The sequence below is a fragment of the Aspergillus aculeatus genome (genome assembly GCF_001890905.1).
Source record: "Aspergillus aculeatus ATCC 16872 unplaced genomic scaffold ASPACscaffold_13, whole genome shotgun sequence".
Taxonomy (NCBI): Eukaryota; Fungi; Ascomycota; class Eurotiomycetes; order Eurotiales; family Aspergillaceae; genus Aspergillus; species Aspergillus aculeatus.
The window spans coordinates 113,497-129,603 of record NW_017962988.1 but is presented as its reverse complement, the minus strand read 5'-3'; the positions used below and the strand labels follow the sequence as shown (position 1 = coordinate 129,603).

Below are 16,107 nucleotides of genomic sequence, written 5' to 3'. Positions count from 1 at the left end.
ACTTGAAGATATATACATTTTTCAATGAAAATAACAATAATCGCCAAGGGAATAAGAGATTAATCCAATGGCATATTTCGACAGATCAACTCTACGACTTGCTCGGAGGAAGTGTATGATAGGCATGCTTTAGAGCTTGGAGAAAGTAAAGAGTAGTAGTACTCTCAACAACCCTTGTCATAAAGACGGACAATATTGGCAAGGAGGCTTAAATGTGTATTTCTTAACCAGCAGATAAATATGGAAACATGTCTCATTTTACGTATACTGACCTGGTGTCGGTCTACTCTCTCACTAAACTTCTACATAAAATAATGTGGCCAAGCAGAATGGCTCTGAAGTCAAGCCCTCGCAAGGTGTGGACGTTGCAATGAGAGTCTACCGCTCTAGCGACATGTTCTCTTCACCCTCCAGAAAGGAGGCGCCAGCTTCGCCTCATATATCTAGTCTTGTCGCGAAGGAGAAGCAATTACACCAAAGTGAATGAATCGATCTATTCTAGCGAACACAAATGGCAGGAGAAAGACTAATCCAACCACTCCCCAATCCACTTCCGAATCCTTTCCGGCTGCACCCCCTCCACCTCCTGCAGTCGTCCACTAATCTCAGCTGTACGCACCGTCTCCAGCGCATTCTCTGCCTCAGTGTGTCCGACCAGCCCCTCAAAGAACTCCAGCAGTTTGGCCGCCGGCTTCCACGCCAGAAGCAGTCGCAACTCCTTCTCGTTGAGCTTCTTGCGGTCCTCCCCGCGCCCAGCGGTCTCGACGTCCAACCGCACCCGTTGCACCCACTCCCGCAGTGGGACTATGTCAAGCTCATCGACACCGCTTCGCGCCGCAAGCTCTTTGGCGACAACAGGGAGGACTTCATCCCAGGACTTGGGGTGAAGGTTAATAGGATGGTAAACCTGCAACTGTCCCCGCGCAGAACCATCCATTGCCCCACCGAGAAGTGCTAAATCCACTATAACTTCAGCCAAAAGATCGATTAAGACCCAGTCGATGCGATCCAAGGGGGAGCTCAATGTACCTGGAAGGGTCTCGAGATGCCACGAACTCCGGAAAAGACTGGGAACCATTCTGTTGGGTTCCAGAGGCCCGGGGAGCGCACTGCACCGGTCGACGCGGGCGAATGCGAAAGAGGATCTTCGCTCGTTATTGTGCTGGGATTGCTGCTGCTGCTGCAGTTACGCAGCGCGGGCGAGCAGATGCTTGGCGATATACTTGCTGTTCGCGCAGCCGGTGGGGACACAGTGGGTGCTAGCTATCATCGTCTCCGAGGTGAGGCTGGAGTCGGTGTAATGGCCTATGATTGAGCTGATGGAGGAGAGAAAGAACAGATGCGGAGACAGCGGGCTGCGAGCTGTGAAATTGATGAGGTCACCACGCCCTGAGGTGGGGCTCGAAGAACACAAGGGAGTGGTCGATGTCCACCGTCCAGGCGTTGTGGATGATCAATGTAGTCGTTTACTGTAGCTGCTTGAAGACTCTGCGCTGCAATCCGAGATCCGCCCGGCTGAAGTCCGCTATCCAAAAGCTCACGCGAGACTCATGGTTAGCCAGTGGCGTTAGACCATACGTCACCATGCACTCGTGCTGGGTCTCTCGAGCGCGTTTTTTGCGGTTGAGGCAATGGATATGTGCCACGGAGGGATTGCTAAGGAGTGCATGAAGGATGTATGAGCCCAGTTGACCCGTAGAGCCGGTAAGAACTACCGTCTGTGTCGACGGTCTAGTCGCAGACCGCGAAGCGCAATCATCGGGAATCCGATCTGGCTAGGGAACTTGTGCAGCAGCTGGTCGCGTCCCCGAAGCAAAGTCTCCTGCTGCAGTTGCGTTGACTCGCTGCCCTGCCGAGCTTGTGGACCGCCTGGGTGAGCGCCGTCACGGCAAGATGCAAGTAAATCAGATTGGGCATGATAGCCGGCAGATTGAGACCAAAATTGAGCTCTCGGGTCAGTGTGATTGTCTGCAGGTAGTCTAAGCCAAGATGAACCAGTTCTCCGCATCGGAAAGCTTCTCTGCACTCCAGCCTGTGATGGCCAGGATAGAGGTACGGACGTATGCGGTGACCTGGCTAGCATCATCCACGCTGCCGGGCCCTGCCACCATGCCCCCGGTCGCCTGCGCCAAGCTCTCAGCGTCGGTGTAGAGCCTCCAGCTCAGATGCATAGAGCATCAACGTGCCAGCACGTTGAACAGTGCCCTTGCCAGCCCGCAACATGGGTTTCTCTGGCGTGGTAAACAGAATGTGGCTCTTGGCAATGCGTGCGTGAGCCGGACAGGCGCGGTTGGCCTCCTGAATGTTGGCCAGAGCTTCTCAATCATCGCCGCGCGCTCACTGACATTCAGTGCTAGTTCTGCTTTCCCGAGCTCCACGTTCAGCGCGGCTTGGAAGCGTTGAGCACCGGCGACCAGGCAGCCGGTTACCTCCCGGTTGGCAGCAACGATATGCTGCTCCATCAAAATCGGGTTTGTCTTCTCGCCGTTGAAAAAGACAATCATATCGTCCAGACGTGATGTTGTGCGCCACAGATCGGCCTTGGCCGGATATGGATGACGGATGAAGAGGTCGGAGGTGTGGTACTCCTAACGGTCAGGGACGATACTGAAAGGGAACTGGTGGCGTCCGTACTCAGGCGTACGCACCATGACCAGCTCATGCTCCAAGACGTGGCGCATCTGCACCCCCAATTGCGGGTGGAAACGCGTATACCGCCAGTCCCTGGTCGGATCTCGGTCGGTCGTCGAGTGAATCGCGGAGATCAGTCCCATATCCGTGGCACCGTAGATGTTCACCAGTTTGATCCGCTCAGCCACAGTGTCACCGATCGTCTGGGGTAGATCCCCGCCGCAGTAGCCGAGGAAATCCAAGTGGGTGTGGACAAAGTCCAGTAGCTCGGGGGTCTGCGCCAGCTTCGAGACAATTGATAGTGTCACGAAAGTGAAGCTGAAGGGCGTGTGCTTGCGTGCTGCAACCATCCCGGCCGCGGTAGGCAAGCTTCTAGAGAGTGGCATCACAAGCTCAAGTTCTACAGGCATAGTGACGAACGATAGATGCCCCACTCCACCAGCGTGAAAGGGGTGCAGCATCATCTACATTTTCTTGCCGAAAGCCAATTGTTTTTGTGTCTCAAAGCCCCGGGGAGGGTCCACAGTTTGCATTCGCATGTGCTTGACAGTTGTCTCGTGGATCCATTTGATGGGCTGGGGGATTCCGGTGGATCCTGAGGAGGTACGGATTATGACCAGTGGCTGGAGGGCCGCTTCCAGGTAGGTCTTCAAAAGATTCGAAGCGCGGATACTCGGTGCTTACGAGTTCCTCCATACTGAGGATACCGAGGACCTGGAGCGAGACGGCCTCTAGGATTGCTGCCGCAGCAGGAGGGCGTGGTACAGGAGCGATCAGCGTGGTGCATCCCAGCTTTTGCAACAAGGATTGATGGGTCACTGGGCTGTTACGGGGAGAAGTCAAGAAAGTTTGCCTTCTGTATTAGTTAGACTAGCAGTAATGTGGAAATAGTAACCAGAGTCACCATACGCAGTATCCCGCTTTCACAGCTTCAAGAATCAAAGCTGGGTATCGCAAATCATTAGGGCCAACGTAGGTGAGAACCTCTCCCCTGCCTGGCCCCAAGTGGCCCACCGGCAAGTGAGTAAGGCCGTTAATGGCAATGGCAAGAGTTTTGTATGTGACCGATTGGTACCCATCTTCATAGCTTGTGAGGTTGCGTGGGTATTCAGCATACACAGCTACCGGCTTGGTTGCGGCAAAGTGATCAACAATATGCCGCACCAGTTGACTGTGAGGGTCAAAATCAGTCGAGGTGTTGAGAGTCATCATAGTATATCATTCTGAGATTAGAGAGAGAGGTTTCGGAGAAAAGCAGCAGCAGTGAGAGCTCAAGATATCTAGCTCCATCGTTCCAGAAATCAAGAGGGCCTATCCTGGTTGAGACGAACAAGGGCCAGGGAAAAGTCGAGTTGTGCCAACCCAACAGCGGTCAATGTTCTGCAAACCCGCGGAGAGGAATGACCTAGCCTTGGACTTGAATATGAAAGTCCTAAGTAGTGAGTCTTGCTCAAGAATCTGGCGTATGAAACGCTCGTCTTCCAATTTAGAAGAGATGAAATTTCGTAAGTGTGGACGGAGAGACAGTGTGCGACCTGCAGAAAGTGATATGATGATGCAGCTTCATTCTCTTGAGGTGGCTGTGAATATTGGGCGAGCCTCCTAATGGACGGCAGGCGGGACTGTGAGCTGGCGGATGCCGACGTGAATGATGACAAGACCTCGTGATGACCATGTAACCTAGCCTTAGCCACCTCTGTCAGGCGGATCTCTAGAGCGACATCTTCTATGCGTTCTGTACCGATACTGATTTCGATCTTGAAGACAGTCATTGGGCCCAAAGGTGACGAAGTGAAAGACGTTGCACGACATACACGCGTGATTGAAACATCTGCTGAGATCTAAGTCCATCGAGGTACGCGACTTTGACCGACCATTCCCTATCATTTTCAGTCTGGACTCTGGCGGTCTTGGAATGGGAAGGAATTGGCATGGCATTCGACAGATCTTACTAGGATTCAGTTCACGGACCACTAGGCCATCTACTTGGCGAGAGTGGCAAAATCATTATCAATCTGATCTGGCCACTTCGGCTCTGAGGCAAAGCCCGCCTTAGTCAAAGCCCGGCGGCACTTATGTGATCACAAAAATGGTTGGCGGCTTAATCCGAACTACGACGCGATGGGTCATCTAGGAATGACGTCCGCAGTCTCTTTCGTCTCGGGCAAAATAGGTCTGTACTCATGCCCACTATACAAGGCAATCTTCCCGCCGGAACCTCCTCCGGGGCGGATTTGACTCTCTATCAGGTCTTGTCCGATCTGCAAGCGGGCTCACTTCGTTTTGGATCTGTGAGCAATGAGAGAGCTTGTAGGCAGAACGAGATGTCTGGATGGTGTGCTAAAGTATCGGCCCTTTGTGGCCCACTCACATCTGGCTTTGGACCTTGGTAGTGCAGGGCTGTCATCTCGACCAGATTCTGGAGAATCCGGCTCAAGCCAAAGTAGTGGATCGAGTTTAACGGTGCGTTGCAGAGCGCCATGCTGACAAGGCTCTGATCGGAAGAGAGAAAAAAGCACCGCCTGCTTCCTTCAACTTGAGGTAGATTAGTTCTCCCCGAGTCATCTTAACTTTCAATTCTCCCACTAACCATGCAACTCGAGATCAAAATCGCCGGAACAAAGGACGTCAGAGTCGTGACTGGGTGTTTATAGGCTTGATTATTCGCAGGAGGTGGTTCCCACAAAAATGGATAGTTGGCACCGGCGATCCATTATACTTCGAGCCCGTGGATTCACGTCATGGTATCAAATTTTGTAATTGGGCTATGAAGCAGTTTGAAGCCGTTGTAGCGATTCTGGAGATGATAGGTAATGTCGCCTTGCCAAGGTGGAGATACTGGAGGTCAACCGGAGTCAGTTCCCTATCCCACATGCTCATGAGCTTAGCTAAGAATCTTAGCAGCATTTGTCGCCTACTGGGTATGCCTCCTAGTGAAGCAGCATCGAATGTATAGATAGTATGTTGTAGGACAATTGAAATCACGTGACCCTAAATGGCTTTTACCGGCCCGGTTGAGATTCAATCCTCCGGACAGTGAATGAATGTCTTCGGTTCCGGCGGAAGATGAGGGCTTTCGGGATTCGGGACCAAGTGGGAACGGAACCCACTGCGGTCGGAACCGAAAACATTTCCCCTCTCAGGCATCCGGTAACCCCCAAAATCACCTCACAGGCTCACACACAACAACTCCATGGAATCTACTCGCTGACTCGAGACAAAATCTCATCCTCCCATCGGGCCTGCTGGGTGCAAACCAAGAGCCATTAGTGTGCTAGGGAAGCTATTGACGCACACAGGCCAACCCTGGAAGATGTTACAACCGGCTTGGCTTGAAGCCTGTCGGCCTGGCCTACGTTACTTCGGATTCAATCATCGTTCAAAGGCTCCACTTCTCTAAACCTGGAGAAGTAACCCTTCGCTTCCCCATGGGACGACTCTCCGGGGTAGAAATAGGGCCCCACGGCCACTCTGCCCCAGAATGTCTCGTGCTTTATCGTTATCATAACAAAAGCACATTTTTATCGGATTGATAGTGCTCACCCGCGGCACTTTGGCACAATGTCCGTGAAAGAAGCCACTGCAGCAACCGACAAGGCTGCCCTAACCCGGACCGCACAGGCGGTAGCTGCTCGCGAATATGAACAACAAGGCTGGCTGGAGAGAAGGTTGAAGCCCAAGACCATCACCGCCCGATATCCCTTCAAGGGCGCTCCTCTGCTCTATGCGACATGTGCGTTCGGTAGTTTGGGCGATGCCCTGTTCGGATACAACTCCGGTATGTCCTACCCCGACTGTCAAGCTATGAAAGGAAAGGAAAGAAGAAAAGAAAGAAGAGAAAACCGGCTAATGGCAAGATCAACCCAGGTATCATGTCGGGTCTTCTCGTGAACCCCGTGTTTGTTGCTCGGTTCTTCAAAAAGTACGGCGGTGCGGACGGTTCAACATCCGGGGTCGATCCGTCGATTACCGGCATAGCGGTGGCATGCTTACAGGCCTCCGCAGCGGTGGGCGCTCTCATCGCAGGACGACTCGGCGATATAATCGGGCGCAAGAAGTGTGTCCGGATTGGAGGGTTCATCTACTTCTTCAGTGCTTTCATCCAGATGTTCGCCCCTGGGTTTGGCACCTTCATTGCTGGTCGCACCATCCAGGGCTTGGGTGTCGGATTTCTCTCAATGACTGTGCCCATCATCCAGACGGAGATCGCCGCCCCGCATCGGCGTGGAATGATGGTGGGGATTGAGTATACCTTCCTGATTGCCGGATACATGCTTTCGTGCTGGGTGGACTACGGGTTCAATTTTCTCTTGCCCGGGGAGATGTCTTGGCAGGGGCCGTTCATCATCCAGATCATCCTCTCGTTTATCCTGCTAGCAATGTCATTTTATCTCCCTGAGACTCCGCGTTGGCTGGCCAAGAACGGATTCATGCAGGAGAGTCTGCAGACCGTCGCCGACCTGCACGCGAACGGCGATACCGAAGCCGAGCATGTGCAGAAGGTATTCGTCGAGATTGAAGAAGCTGTCATCTTTGAAAGTAACCTCGGAAAGTCCACTTGGATGGTAAGATCCACATGTCTTTTATCATTCAGAGCGATACTCAGACAGCCAACAGGAGATGTTCACTCGCTACCGCAAGCGGACCATTGTCGGGATCACGGTGCAGATGTTCGCGCAGCTCAACGGCATCAATATCATCTCCTTCTACCTCCCCAGCACCCTTGCCACCGCGGGCTTCGATGAACGAAAGTCTTTGCTCTACACCGCAGCGAATGCACTTCCGTATACTGCTGCCACAGTTGTGACATGGTGGTTGGCAGATAAGTGGGGCCGGAAGCCGTTGCTCATCCTCGGAGGTGAGTTTCTCCCATGAATGAGAATCCCATCAGAGTCGGATAACTGACAACTCCATTAAACCAGGCATCGGGATGGCAATCCTGCTCAGCATCGTCTGCGCCTTCACGGAAGCGGACCTGGACATCCACACCCGTGCGAACGGACAGTACGCCTTCGTCATGCTCTACAACATCGTGTACGGCTTTACCTGGGGCCCGATGCCGTGGCTTCTTCCCGCTGAGATCTTCCCCCTGCGCGGCCGCAGCAAGGGCATGGCGCTGGCCACTACGAGCAATTGGATCTTCAACTTCATCATTGGCATGGTCTCTCCGGATGCCTTCGCCGGGATCCACGGGTATTTCTACCTGGTGATCGCCGGGTTCTGTCTGTTTTCAGCTGGGCTGGTGTACTTCTACTACGTGGAGACGGCGAACAGCACGCTGGAGGAGATTGCAGAGTTGTTTGGCGATACGGCGTTCGCGGGGGCGGACGGAGAGGAGATTCGGGGGGTGTCGGAGGTGAGGACCGATCATGGCAAGGATATTGCGTAGTGTAGCACATGGGGTCTGGCTGTGAAAAATCCGTACTCACGGGGTATGATTTCAAGGCAGACTCTGCCCCAGACACCGGGGTATGGTTCCTTTTATTGATGAGCTATTCATGAGTTTACCCAGTCGAGCCGGCATGATGCTTGAATGTATTTGTTTGCAGGTGCTTTGAGAATTGAATCTTGTTCCTTGGTAATTCAAGGACGGAAATGGGGGCCTCTGTCGAACCCCATAGAAAGCAGGAAGGATCATTTTCGACTCAACCGTGGATTGAGCAAGATTTGACTGCGTTTGTAGTGCAGGATGCGACCCGCGTGCCGTGGAAGCCAGGCATGCCGCATCCCCACCCGAATACGGGCGCATCCGAGCAAGCTGACAATCCTTCTTTGTTTCCCCACACAAAAGGATGGTACTATGTCCTGTTTGCAGATAATTCTGGCTCCTTATGCTATAAGCTCTTGAAGCCTCTCAAACCCAAATTACGATCTTGAGTCTTATCCCGATGAGCCTGGACAGATATCTCTCGTATTCAAACTTCCCAGCCACCGCCATATATATCGAGACAGCCATTCTCCAGAGACACATTCTCATGGATCCTAGAACTCCACTTGAACCTGCGAAAAATAATTCACCATCAAACTACTAACCTCATGACCCCCAGGAAACAGCATAATCCAGCGGCGCGATGTATGTCTGACCATCAACGCACAATGGAACTATCGATGAGATCAGGGCTAACAGCGTGCTCCCAAAGCCGCTACTTGCGGGGTATCCCGCCCAACGCAGCAGCAAAAAGAGACCTGCACGGACTACCTGCTCTTCGACGCGACGCTGCAAGAGTTTCTGACCTACAAGCGTGACGCGCAGGGGCGACCCCCCTGGCTCGACTGGACGGACGACGGCTGCTCGGCCTCGATGGACCACCCGCTGGGCTTTAACTTCCACGACAGCTGTCTGCGCCACGACTTCGGTTACCGGAATTACAAGGAGCAGGGGCGCTTCGACCACGCATCCTCGAAGAAGGCGATCGATGTGCGCTTCAAGCAGGATCTGGTGGACATGTGTCGCGGGGTGACGACGCCGTGGCATCGCATCAATAGTCACTGGAGCTGCGTCAACTGCGCCCACCTATACTATCGCGCGGTGAGGTGGTTTGGGAGGTTCGGGAGGCACGTCCCTAGAGTTCCTCCGTTTAGTAAGAAGCGGTAGAGATGGTGTGATAACACCTTTCGCAAGGGGCTTGTGTAATTCGCTCCGCAGGAGAGGGAGTATCCTCGCGGTAGAGATAGTCAACGGTGTAAGTACAGTACCGAGTCGGGTGTGATCAATCAAGAATGTTTTGAATTGGGACATCGCCTTTCCCCAGTGACCAATTGTCTTCCCGTGATATTCTGTCTAGTCATAACTCTCTGCGGTGGTCAAGTAGATGATCGTATGGGTCTGGTTGTGGACGCATCTATAGAAGAGATAAGATGAGAAATGCATGGTCCCTGCCTATTGAGTAGCGGGCGGACCAGAGTAATAGGAAACTGTGATTAAGATTTCTCTGCTGATTTATTTGCTCCATGTAACAAAACCCAAAGGCATTCCTTCATAGAAGCATCATTGGTCTAGTGGTAGAATTCATCGTTGCCATCGATGAGGCCCGTGTTCGATTCACGGATGATGCACTCAGCATTTCTTTTTTACTTTTGATCACTCCCGTCTCTTAACAAACCACGAGTCCCAAATTGTCCACTAGCCCTGTAAATTAGCTCATGCTTCAGTCGACACCGTTTTAAGCAATTTTTACCTGTGGCCAGAACTCACACTGTTGTGTTCCAGTAAAATAGATCATAAGTAAATAACCAGGTCCAGATCCGATCATATCCCACCAACTACCCCATCCTTAGCATTAATAAAAAAAGGTGGCTTGTAAGCTAGTAGAGCCTAACTTTGCTTCCTGACAACCTAGTTGGCGATATTTGGTTCTTTTGATATAAAATACCATGGTTCAAGAGCTACGTACAGTATTGACCTACTTGATTGAAATTACTTATTCCCGACTTTTTGTCTGATTCGGAGAACAGGATCCCTTCCATACCTAACCTTGTCATTGCCCTGGCCGATGTCATATGGTCGACTTGGAAGCTAGCTATTTGTAGATATCTTTGCTAAAAGGACCCAATTCTGATATAGCCTCTTGTATATTACACAACTGAAGTAGGTTTGAATGATGAAGCAGATCCTTACACTGCCTGTTTGGTATTAAATTGGCGGCCCGTGTTGACTGCTTTAGGACGACTACTCCGAGCCACATATTCCGGGACGCAGCTGATTCCACAGGTTCTACACTTCGGTTCGAATTGCTTGGGAAAATACATCCCCCATTCTGGAGGGCGATAAATCTCGTAAGCGAGACTTCAGAGCGTCATCTCCGGTAGTGTACCCGGTGCAACGCGCAGTCTCCATGCCTACATGTATAGACGACAGGGAAAATGAGGCGACCATATAAGGTTCTTACGATATCTCGGCGGGAGCAGTCGGTTTTCTCTTCCGCATAATGAATTTGCCGGGACGTTGCTATTGGGCTTGGCACGGAATCTAATCCTGCTCTACAGTCCGTCAAGCCGGGAAAAATGGCCTGATACCGGCTCAAATACGTACGTACGGGCTATATCGAATGGGGTGCTTACTCCAGCTGCCCGGATTATTATTTCTTCACTACCCCACACTCCCCACGCTCCTTGTCCCGTCAGGGAAGCTCACGGCTGTCTCCGTTCTCGGGTTCTCGGTCATCCGCCGCACTCGGAGCTTTCAGACACAGCATGTAGTTGGGGTTTATAAGTTGCCCCATACCCAGCCCGTCCAGACCAATGTGAGATGAGAAAGTACTCCTCGCATCGGGAATCAAAGCTACTCAGTGGAGAAGGACAGACTTTCGCGAGCCATGACTCCGTGGGCGACCTTTGGGTGGCTCTGTCTTGCCTCCCTCACTCTGGGAGAATTGAACCCTCCTTATTATGCGGATCTGAGCTGGCAACCTGCGCGGACCTTGTCCAACTGGTCGAATTTGACCGTTGAGACCCGGACCGGAACCTTCATTGGCATGTTCAATGATACCTATCCCAATGTGCGCCAGTTCTTGCGGGTACCCTATGCGCAGCCTCCGGTTGGCGACCTCCGCTGGCTTCCACCCCAAAAACTGGCGCACTCGTCGAAAAGGATTGACTCGACTCGATTTGGCCCGGGTAAGTCAATGCCTCATTGACCAGCCATGGCAAGGATGGGATTATTGCTTGACAACAACAGCTGACTCTTTCCTCTTTAGCCTGTCCGCAGTATGTGGCTGCGGGCGAGTCCATGTGGGCTCAGTATGAGCCACCGAATCTCCTGCTGAGTATCGGCGAATCCGACAACCAGGGCTCCGTCGCGTGGTCATCTTCGGAAGACTGCCTGTCACTGGCCATCTGGACCCCGGCCTATGCCAACGAGACCTCCCAGTTACCCGTCGCGCTCTTCGTCACGGGCGGAGGCGGGACCACTGGGGGCATCGCAATCCCCTCCCAGCTGCCTGCGAATTGGGTTGCCAATTCCCAGGAACATATTGTGGTGACCATTAACTATCGGGCGAATATTTTCGGCAGTCAGTACTCAACCCGAACCCTCATCAGACGGCACATTTCTAACGACAGAGCTTCGCGCTTCTAGATCCCAAGTCCAAAGCTTTGAAGGAGACATCCTTGACTCTAATGGATGTGCGCGCGGCGGTGGAGTGGGTGTCGGAGAATATCCGGGCATTCGGGGGAGATCCAGAGAACATCATGGTAAGTTTGCAATGCGAAGCCCCCTGAAAACTGTCTGAGGATCAAGTCTGATCAATCTGTTTCGCATGGCAGCTGTGGGGCCAATCCCAGGGTGCTGCATTGACACACCTCTACACCCTCGCCTACCCGGATGATCCTCTCGCGGCCCGCTTCGGCGTGATCTCCGCGCCGCCGTCGGTGACCATTAACCTCACGGAGACGGAGGATGTCTATGAGGACTTCCACATCGTTGCCAAAGGTCTGGGATGCAATTACGGGGACGACGCCGAGGCGGAGCTGGAGTGCATGCGCCAAGTGTCTTGGGTTCAGATAGAGGAGTATATCAACCGCTATAATGGCACCCCGTCCATTGCGTTCACGAACTATATCCGTTTGTCTCACTTCCCAATTCTCCCTTTGTCCCTATCCCCATCCTCTGCTTGGTCTGGTGTGTCAGGATATGGCTAACGAAAGAGGATAACTCTAACAGCCGATGAGAAGTACATCTTTGCCGATGAAACCGAGCGCTACCGACAGGGTCGGGTGGCCCCCGGGCCGGCGATCCGCTCCAACGCCGCCCGCGAAGATCCCATCACCCCCGGTAATGACACCGCCACCATGGAGACAACCGGAGAATGGCTCTGCGCGTCGTACAAGGATGCGCTCTTGCGGGCCTCACTGGGGCTCGAGACGTACCGGTACGAGTGGGCGGGCAATTTCACCAACATCAGTCCCGTTCCCTGGCTGGGCGCGTTCCATTGGTCCGATCTGTTGATGATCTTTGGTACGTACATGCTGGATGTCGGGGAGATCTCGGAGCTGGAGGTCACGACCTCGCGGACGATGCAGGATTATTTGCTGGCTTTTCTCAAGGATCCCGCGACGGTCAGTGCGGCGGTGGGCTGGCCGGCGTTCAATGCCAGTGCCCCATCTGGAGGGTTGATTCTGGAGTTTGGGAACGTGACGGCCGTGCGGAACGTCACGGGAGATTTTCTGGAGGCAGGTTGCTGGGATTCCAGCGCTCCGTTCCGCATCTTCGGACGCGATGGGAGCATTCCGATAGAGTGGAGGGGATAGATCTGGTAACACTGAGAGAGACTATGAGTCGGGCGTAAGATCGAAGGAGAAGACATAGTCTTCAGAGGAACTTCGGGCAAAGTGTATGAAGCTTTTTTTCTTGATGACTATGTTGATTGACCGTTGGATAGGATTAGCAGGTGGTTGAGTGAACAATAATGATAGAATATCTGGACCATGCAATTGATCCTAACCAGGTGACAGAGCCAAGCCCAATGGCAGTAGTCGAAGCAAGCTTGCCCCAGACCAAGTACTTGCATACAAAGAACGCTACCAAATGACCAACGCGAAGAATACCGCCATCTCACGATACCTCAAAGAGGCGAACCTGTTCCACACTGAGATACTCCTGCTTACAATCAGTGTTCCCTTTGTTTTGATGTGAGGTATATAATCAGCCCTGATATGCTTTCATCTACACTTCGTCAGCAACCCTCCCTCAGCCAACCCCTTCAACTGACAGACCTACAACCAACATGTCTCCGCCACCTTACCACCTCAATCTCGCGTACTACGTGCACTATCTGCCGGAGCAGCTCCGGCCCCTCCAGGTACCGGTGCAGCGCCCGCGGATGACGCATCTCAAGTGTGGGCTGTGCCACCGCCTCCAGGAGGATCCGGAGAGGGCGCTGCACCAGTGCTCGCAATGCTACAGCTGCTTCCATCTGGACTGTGTGGCGCAGCTGAGAATCTACGAGCTGTCGGAGCGGAATGTCCGACTGGTCTACGGCTGCCCGAGCTGTGGCACGCCGTGGTTGACTCCGCACCATCTTGCCGAGGAACACGGGAAGTCTGCGAGTCCCGGAAAAAAGAAAGTGAACTATCAGTTCATGTACCAGTACCAGCGCAACGCGGAGAACGACTATGTGTGTACTGTCCGTATGCCCGATGGCAGGCCATGCGGGGTGACTGCGGCATTTTGGGATGCGTTCGCGGCGCATCACGCACGCCAGCATGAGTCCTGGAGGTGAAGTCCTGGAGGGGGTGTTCTGGAAGGTTGTAGTTCTGTGGACTCGGTTTGCTTCTTTACCTGCCTGCCGGTCGCTGATACAACGCACGAAGAACAAAGTAATAAATCAATAAAAAAAATCATTGGGGTATTATCCTAGGTAAACCTGCCTTGGCTCTCATTTCATATTAAAATTTTGCTGACAATGGATGGGTATGATCCAATGCCTATTGAGTCACAGTACATACGACCACAGGGTGTGGAAAACAGGGCTTCCCGTCCGCTCAGCCGTACTTAAGCCACACGCCGGGAGGTTAGTAGTTGGGTGGGTGACCACCAGCGAATCCCTTCTGTTGTATGTTTTTTGCTAAGCAAATTTTATCATCTTCATTTTACTAAGTAGGTCAGGACGTAAATGAAACTTCCTGCAGCCAGACCCCTCACTCATGCTTCAGACCCCACCAAACAACTCTCAATCACGCATTGCGGATCGGCTCCTTCCCCGGGCCACACCGCCACAATTCGCAAGGGCGGCTCGATCCGGCCCAGTAACTCCTCCCACTGCCGCCTCGTCCGCTCCATCCCGTTACAGAGCAACCACATCAACATGTCCATATCCGCCCGCGCCAGCGTCTCCCCGGTCTCTGCGAGAACTATCTCATTGATCAACAGCCGCGAGTGTGGACCCATCACCTGCGCCGTGGTCGACAGGATCTTCTGGGCTGCTTCGTCGTTCCAATCGTGCAGGATCGATTTGAGGTAGTAGAGGTCCGCTCCTGGAATTTCTCTCATGGTTATTTCCAGAAGAAAAGAAGAAAGCAGGGAAGCAGAAACAAAACTCGAGGCTGATCAGAAGCAGGGCAAATTCAACTCTTACCTTTGACTGGCTGCGGCGTAAAGAAATCATATACCATCGGTCGAATTCTCGAGTCGAGCCCCGAAGGGATCCCGTTCACCGTCTCTGGGAGATCCTGAAGTATCAGCTCACAGGGCACCTCGGGAAATGCCGTCGCGAACCGCTGCAGATCCACTCCCTGAGAGCCGCCAATGTCGACAATGGTAAATGGCTTTAGGGGTTGCTCCGGGTTGATGGGAGACGGGGGAGGGAGGCGCTCCCGCACCGGATACTTGCTGTGCCACGGCACCGAGAAGCTCTTGTTCCGAGTGGTCATGTTATTATCAAAGGCTTGTTTCCAGGCTAAGTCTGTGGAGAGGGTCTCCCAGAGGGTTTCTCGCATGGCGAAGGTGTAGGGAGCGGGGGACTCGTCGGTGGCGCAGGGCTTCTGCTGGTTGAGGTACTGGTGGATATGGCTGGCGAGGGGGTACAACATCGAGCTTCTGGTTCAAGGCATAGGATGTCGCGTCAGTTTGTGGTTTCTGAAACAAGAGAAGGGGAGGAGGTAAAAGAAGAGCCAACGCAATCACCAAGCCACCTATAGAACCCAGGTCGGATTGACAAATGGTTCGCGCGTTGGCGCGGTAGCTCTGGTAGCCGGCTTCGGTGGCAAGCCCCAGTGCAGTCATCATGCGCATGATTCGGGCTACGTTCGTGCTCGGTGTTGTTAGATGTGAGGTGTGCTCCAAGGTGGGAGGGGCAATGCACTGTACCGATTAGGGTTTGATCGTAACCGGACTCTTTCGCGAGGTCGGATGCCGTCACGCTCTCACCCGCCCCCGCGGAGAGAATGTGAAATAGCCCCATCTCCACCGCAGCGACGAGACAGATATTCTGCACTGTCTATCAGAAGTATCAGCGATGGTGGAAGGCACACTCGGAACTGCCGCACGTACGTGAAACCGCTGCTTCATGAGAAACACATGCGGGGGTTCCGTGGCCCGCCGCAATTCCTCGATGGCATCCTGAATCGGAATCCAGCTAGAGGAATCACTGGGATCGTAGGATGCAACTGCTTGCTGGACCTTGCCGGCCAGGCTTTCAATCTCCAATTTGTCCATGCTTTCGGTGAGGAATGGAGCAGGGCCAAAAGCAAAGAGTCGTGGGGCGCTCGTGGAGGGATATTTATGTCGGCCCTGATTCAATCTCTGTCCGTCGCAGAAGTCATCTGGTCAGATGCAAGTGAGACATCGGCAGAAGACAGGCCACCAGTCGAAGTCTAATTGATAAGCTGATGAGAGAAACCGTCCTTGCTTATGCGCCAGCGGGAATTTCCGCAGCCCTATGAGCCGACCCAAGAGCGGTGCTCTATGTCTTGATACTGATGCTGGTATGTGTTGGAGACTGTGTTCGTGGCACTCAAATGGCTGGTTATCAAAACTGA

At 53.1% G+C, this 16,107-nt stretch overlaps 4 protein-coding genes and 1 non-coding gene across 5 annotated transcripts; 3 read left to right on the top strand and 2 right to left on the bottom strand.

Annotated features, from left to right (window-relative positions):
- Positions 1-526: 526 nt before the first annotated feature.
- Positions 527-3,843, bottom strand: ASPACDRAFT_53653 (uncharacterized protein; the record flags this gene model as incomplete). Its single annotated transcript, XM_020202780.1, has 11 exons — positions 527-1,067; positions 1,191-1,400; positions 1,471-1,771; positions 1,842-1,979; positions 2,027-2,133; positions 2,183-2,298; positions 2,346-2,540; positions 2,604-3,095; positions 3,156-3,278; positions 3,316-3,484; positions 3,536-3,843. The coding sequence occupies 11 exons, from the start codon at positions 3,841-3,843 to the stop codon at positions 527-529; spliced, it is 2,700 nt and encodes an 899-aa protein (XP_020053763.1).
- A 1,969-nt stretch (positions 3,844-5,812) lies between these two features.
- Positions 5,813-8,331, top strand: ASPACDRAFT_123285 (sugar porter family MFS transporter). The gene is made up of 4 exons (XM_020196613.1): positions 5,813-6,409; positions 6,499-7,196; positions 7,249-7,489; positions 7,554-8,331. Exons 1-4 carry the CDS (start codon positions 6,193-6,195, stop codon positions 8,018-8,020), a joined length of 1,623 nt encoding a protein of 540 aa, XP_020053762.1. The 5' UTR covers positions 5,813-6,192; the 3' UTR covers positions 8,021-8,331.
- Positions 8,332-9,616: 1,285 nt separating this feature from the next.
- ASPACDRAFT_t254 lies at positions 9,617-9,687 on the top strand. The gene has a single exon. It is a non-coding gene; the product is annotated as a tRNA-Gly (tRNA).
- Positions 9,688-10,808: 1,121 nt separating this feature from the next.
- On the top strand, positions 10,809-13,058 carry ASPACDRAFT_80315 (uncharacterized protein). Its single transcript, XM_020205625.1, has 5 exons — positions 10,809-11,247; positions 11,328-11,642; positions 11,708-11,823; positions 11,896-12,193; positions 12,293-13,058. Exons 1-5 carry the CDS (start codon positions 10,947-10,949, stop codon positions 12,877-12,879), a joined length of 1,617 nt encoding a protein of 538 aa, XP_020053761.1. The 5' UTR covers positions 10,809-10,946; the 3' UTR covers positions 12,880-13,058.
- A 1,119-nt stretch (positions 13,059-14,177) lies between these two features.
- ASPACDRAFT_1858214 (uncharacterized protein) lies at positions 14,178-16,018 on the bottom strand. Its single transcript, XM_020197590.1, has 5 exons — positions 15,620-16,018; positions 15,437-15,566; positions 15,246-15,369; positions 14,706-15,166; positions 14,178-14,604 (listed from the first exon to the last, which is right to left on the bottom strand). Exons 1-5 carry the CDS (start codon positions 15,782-15,784, stop codon positions 14,273-14,275), a joined length of 1,212 nt encoding a protein of 403 aa, XP_020053760.1. The 5' UTR covers positions 15,785-16,018; the 3' UTR covers positions 14,178-14,272.
- Positions 16,019-16,107: the final 89 nt, after the last annotated feature.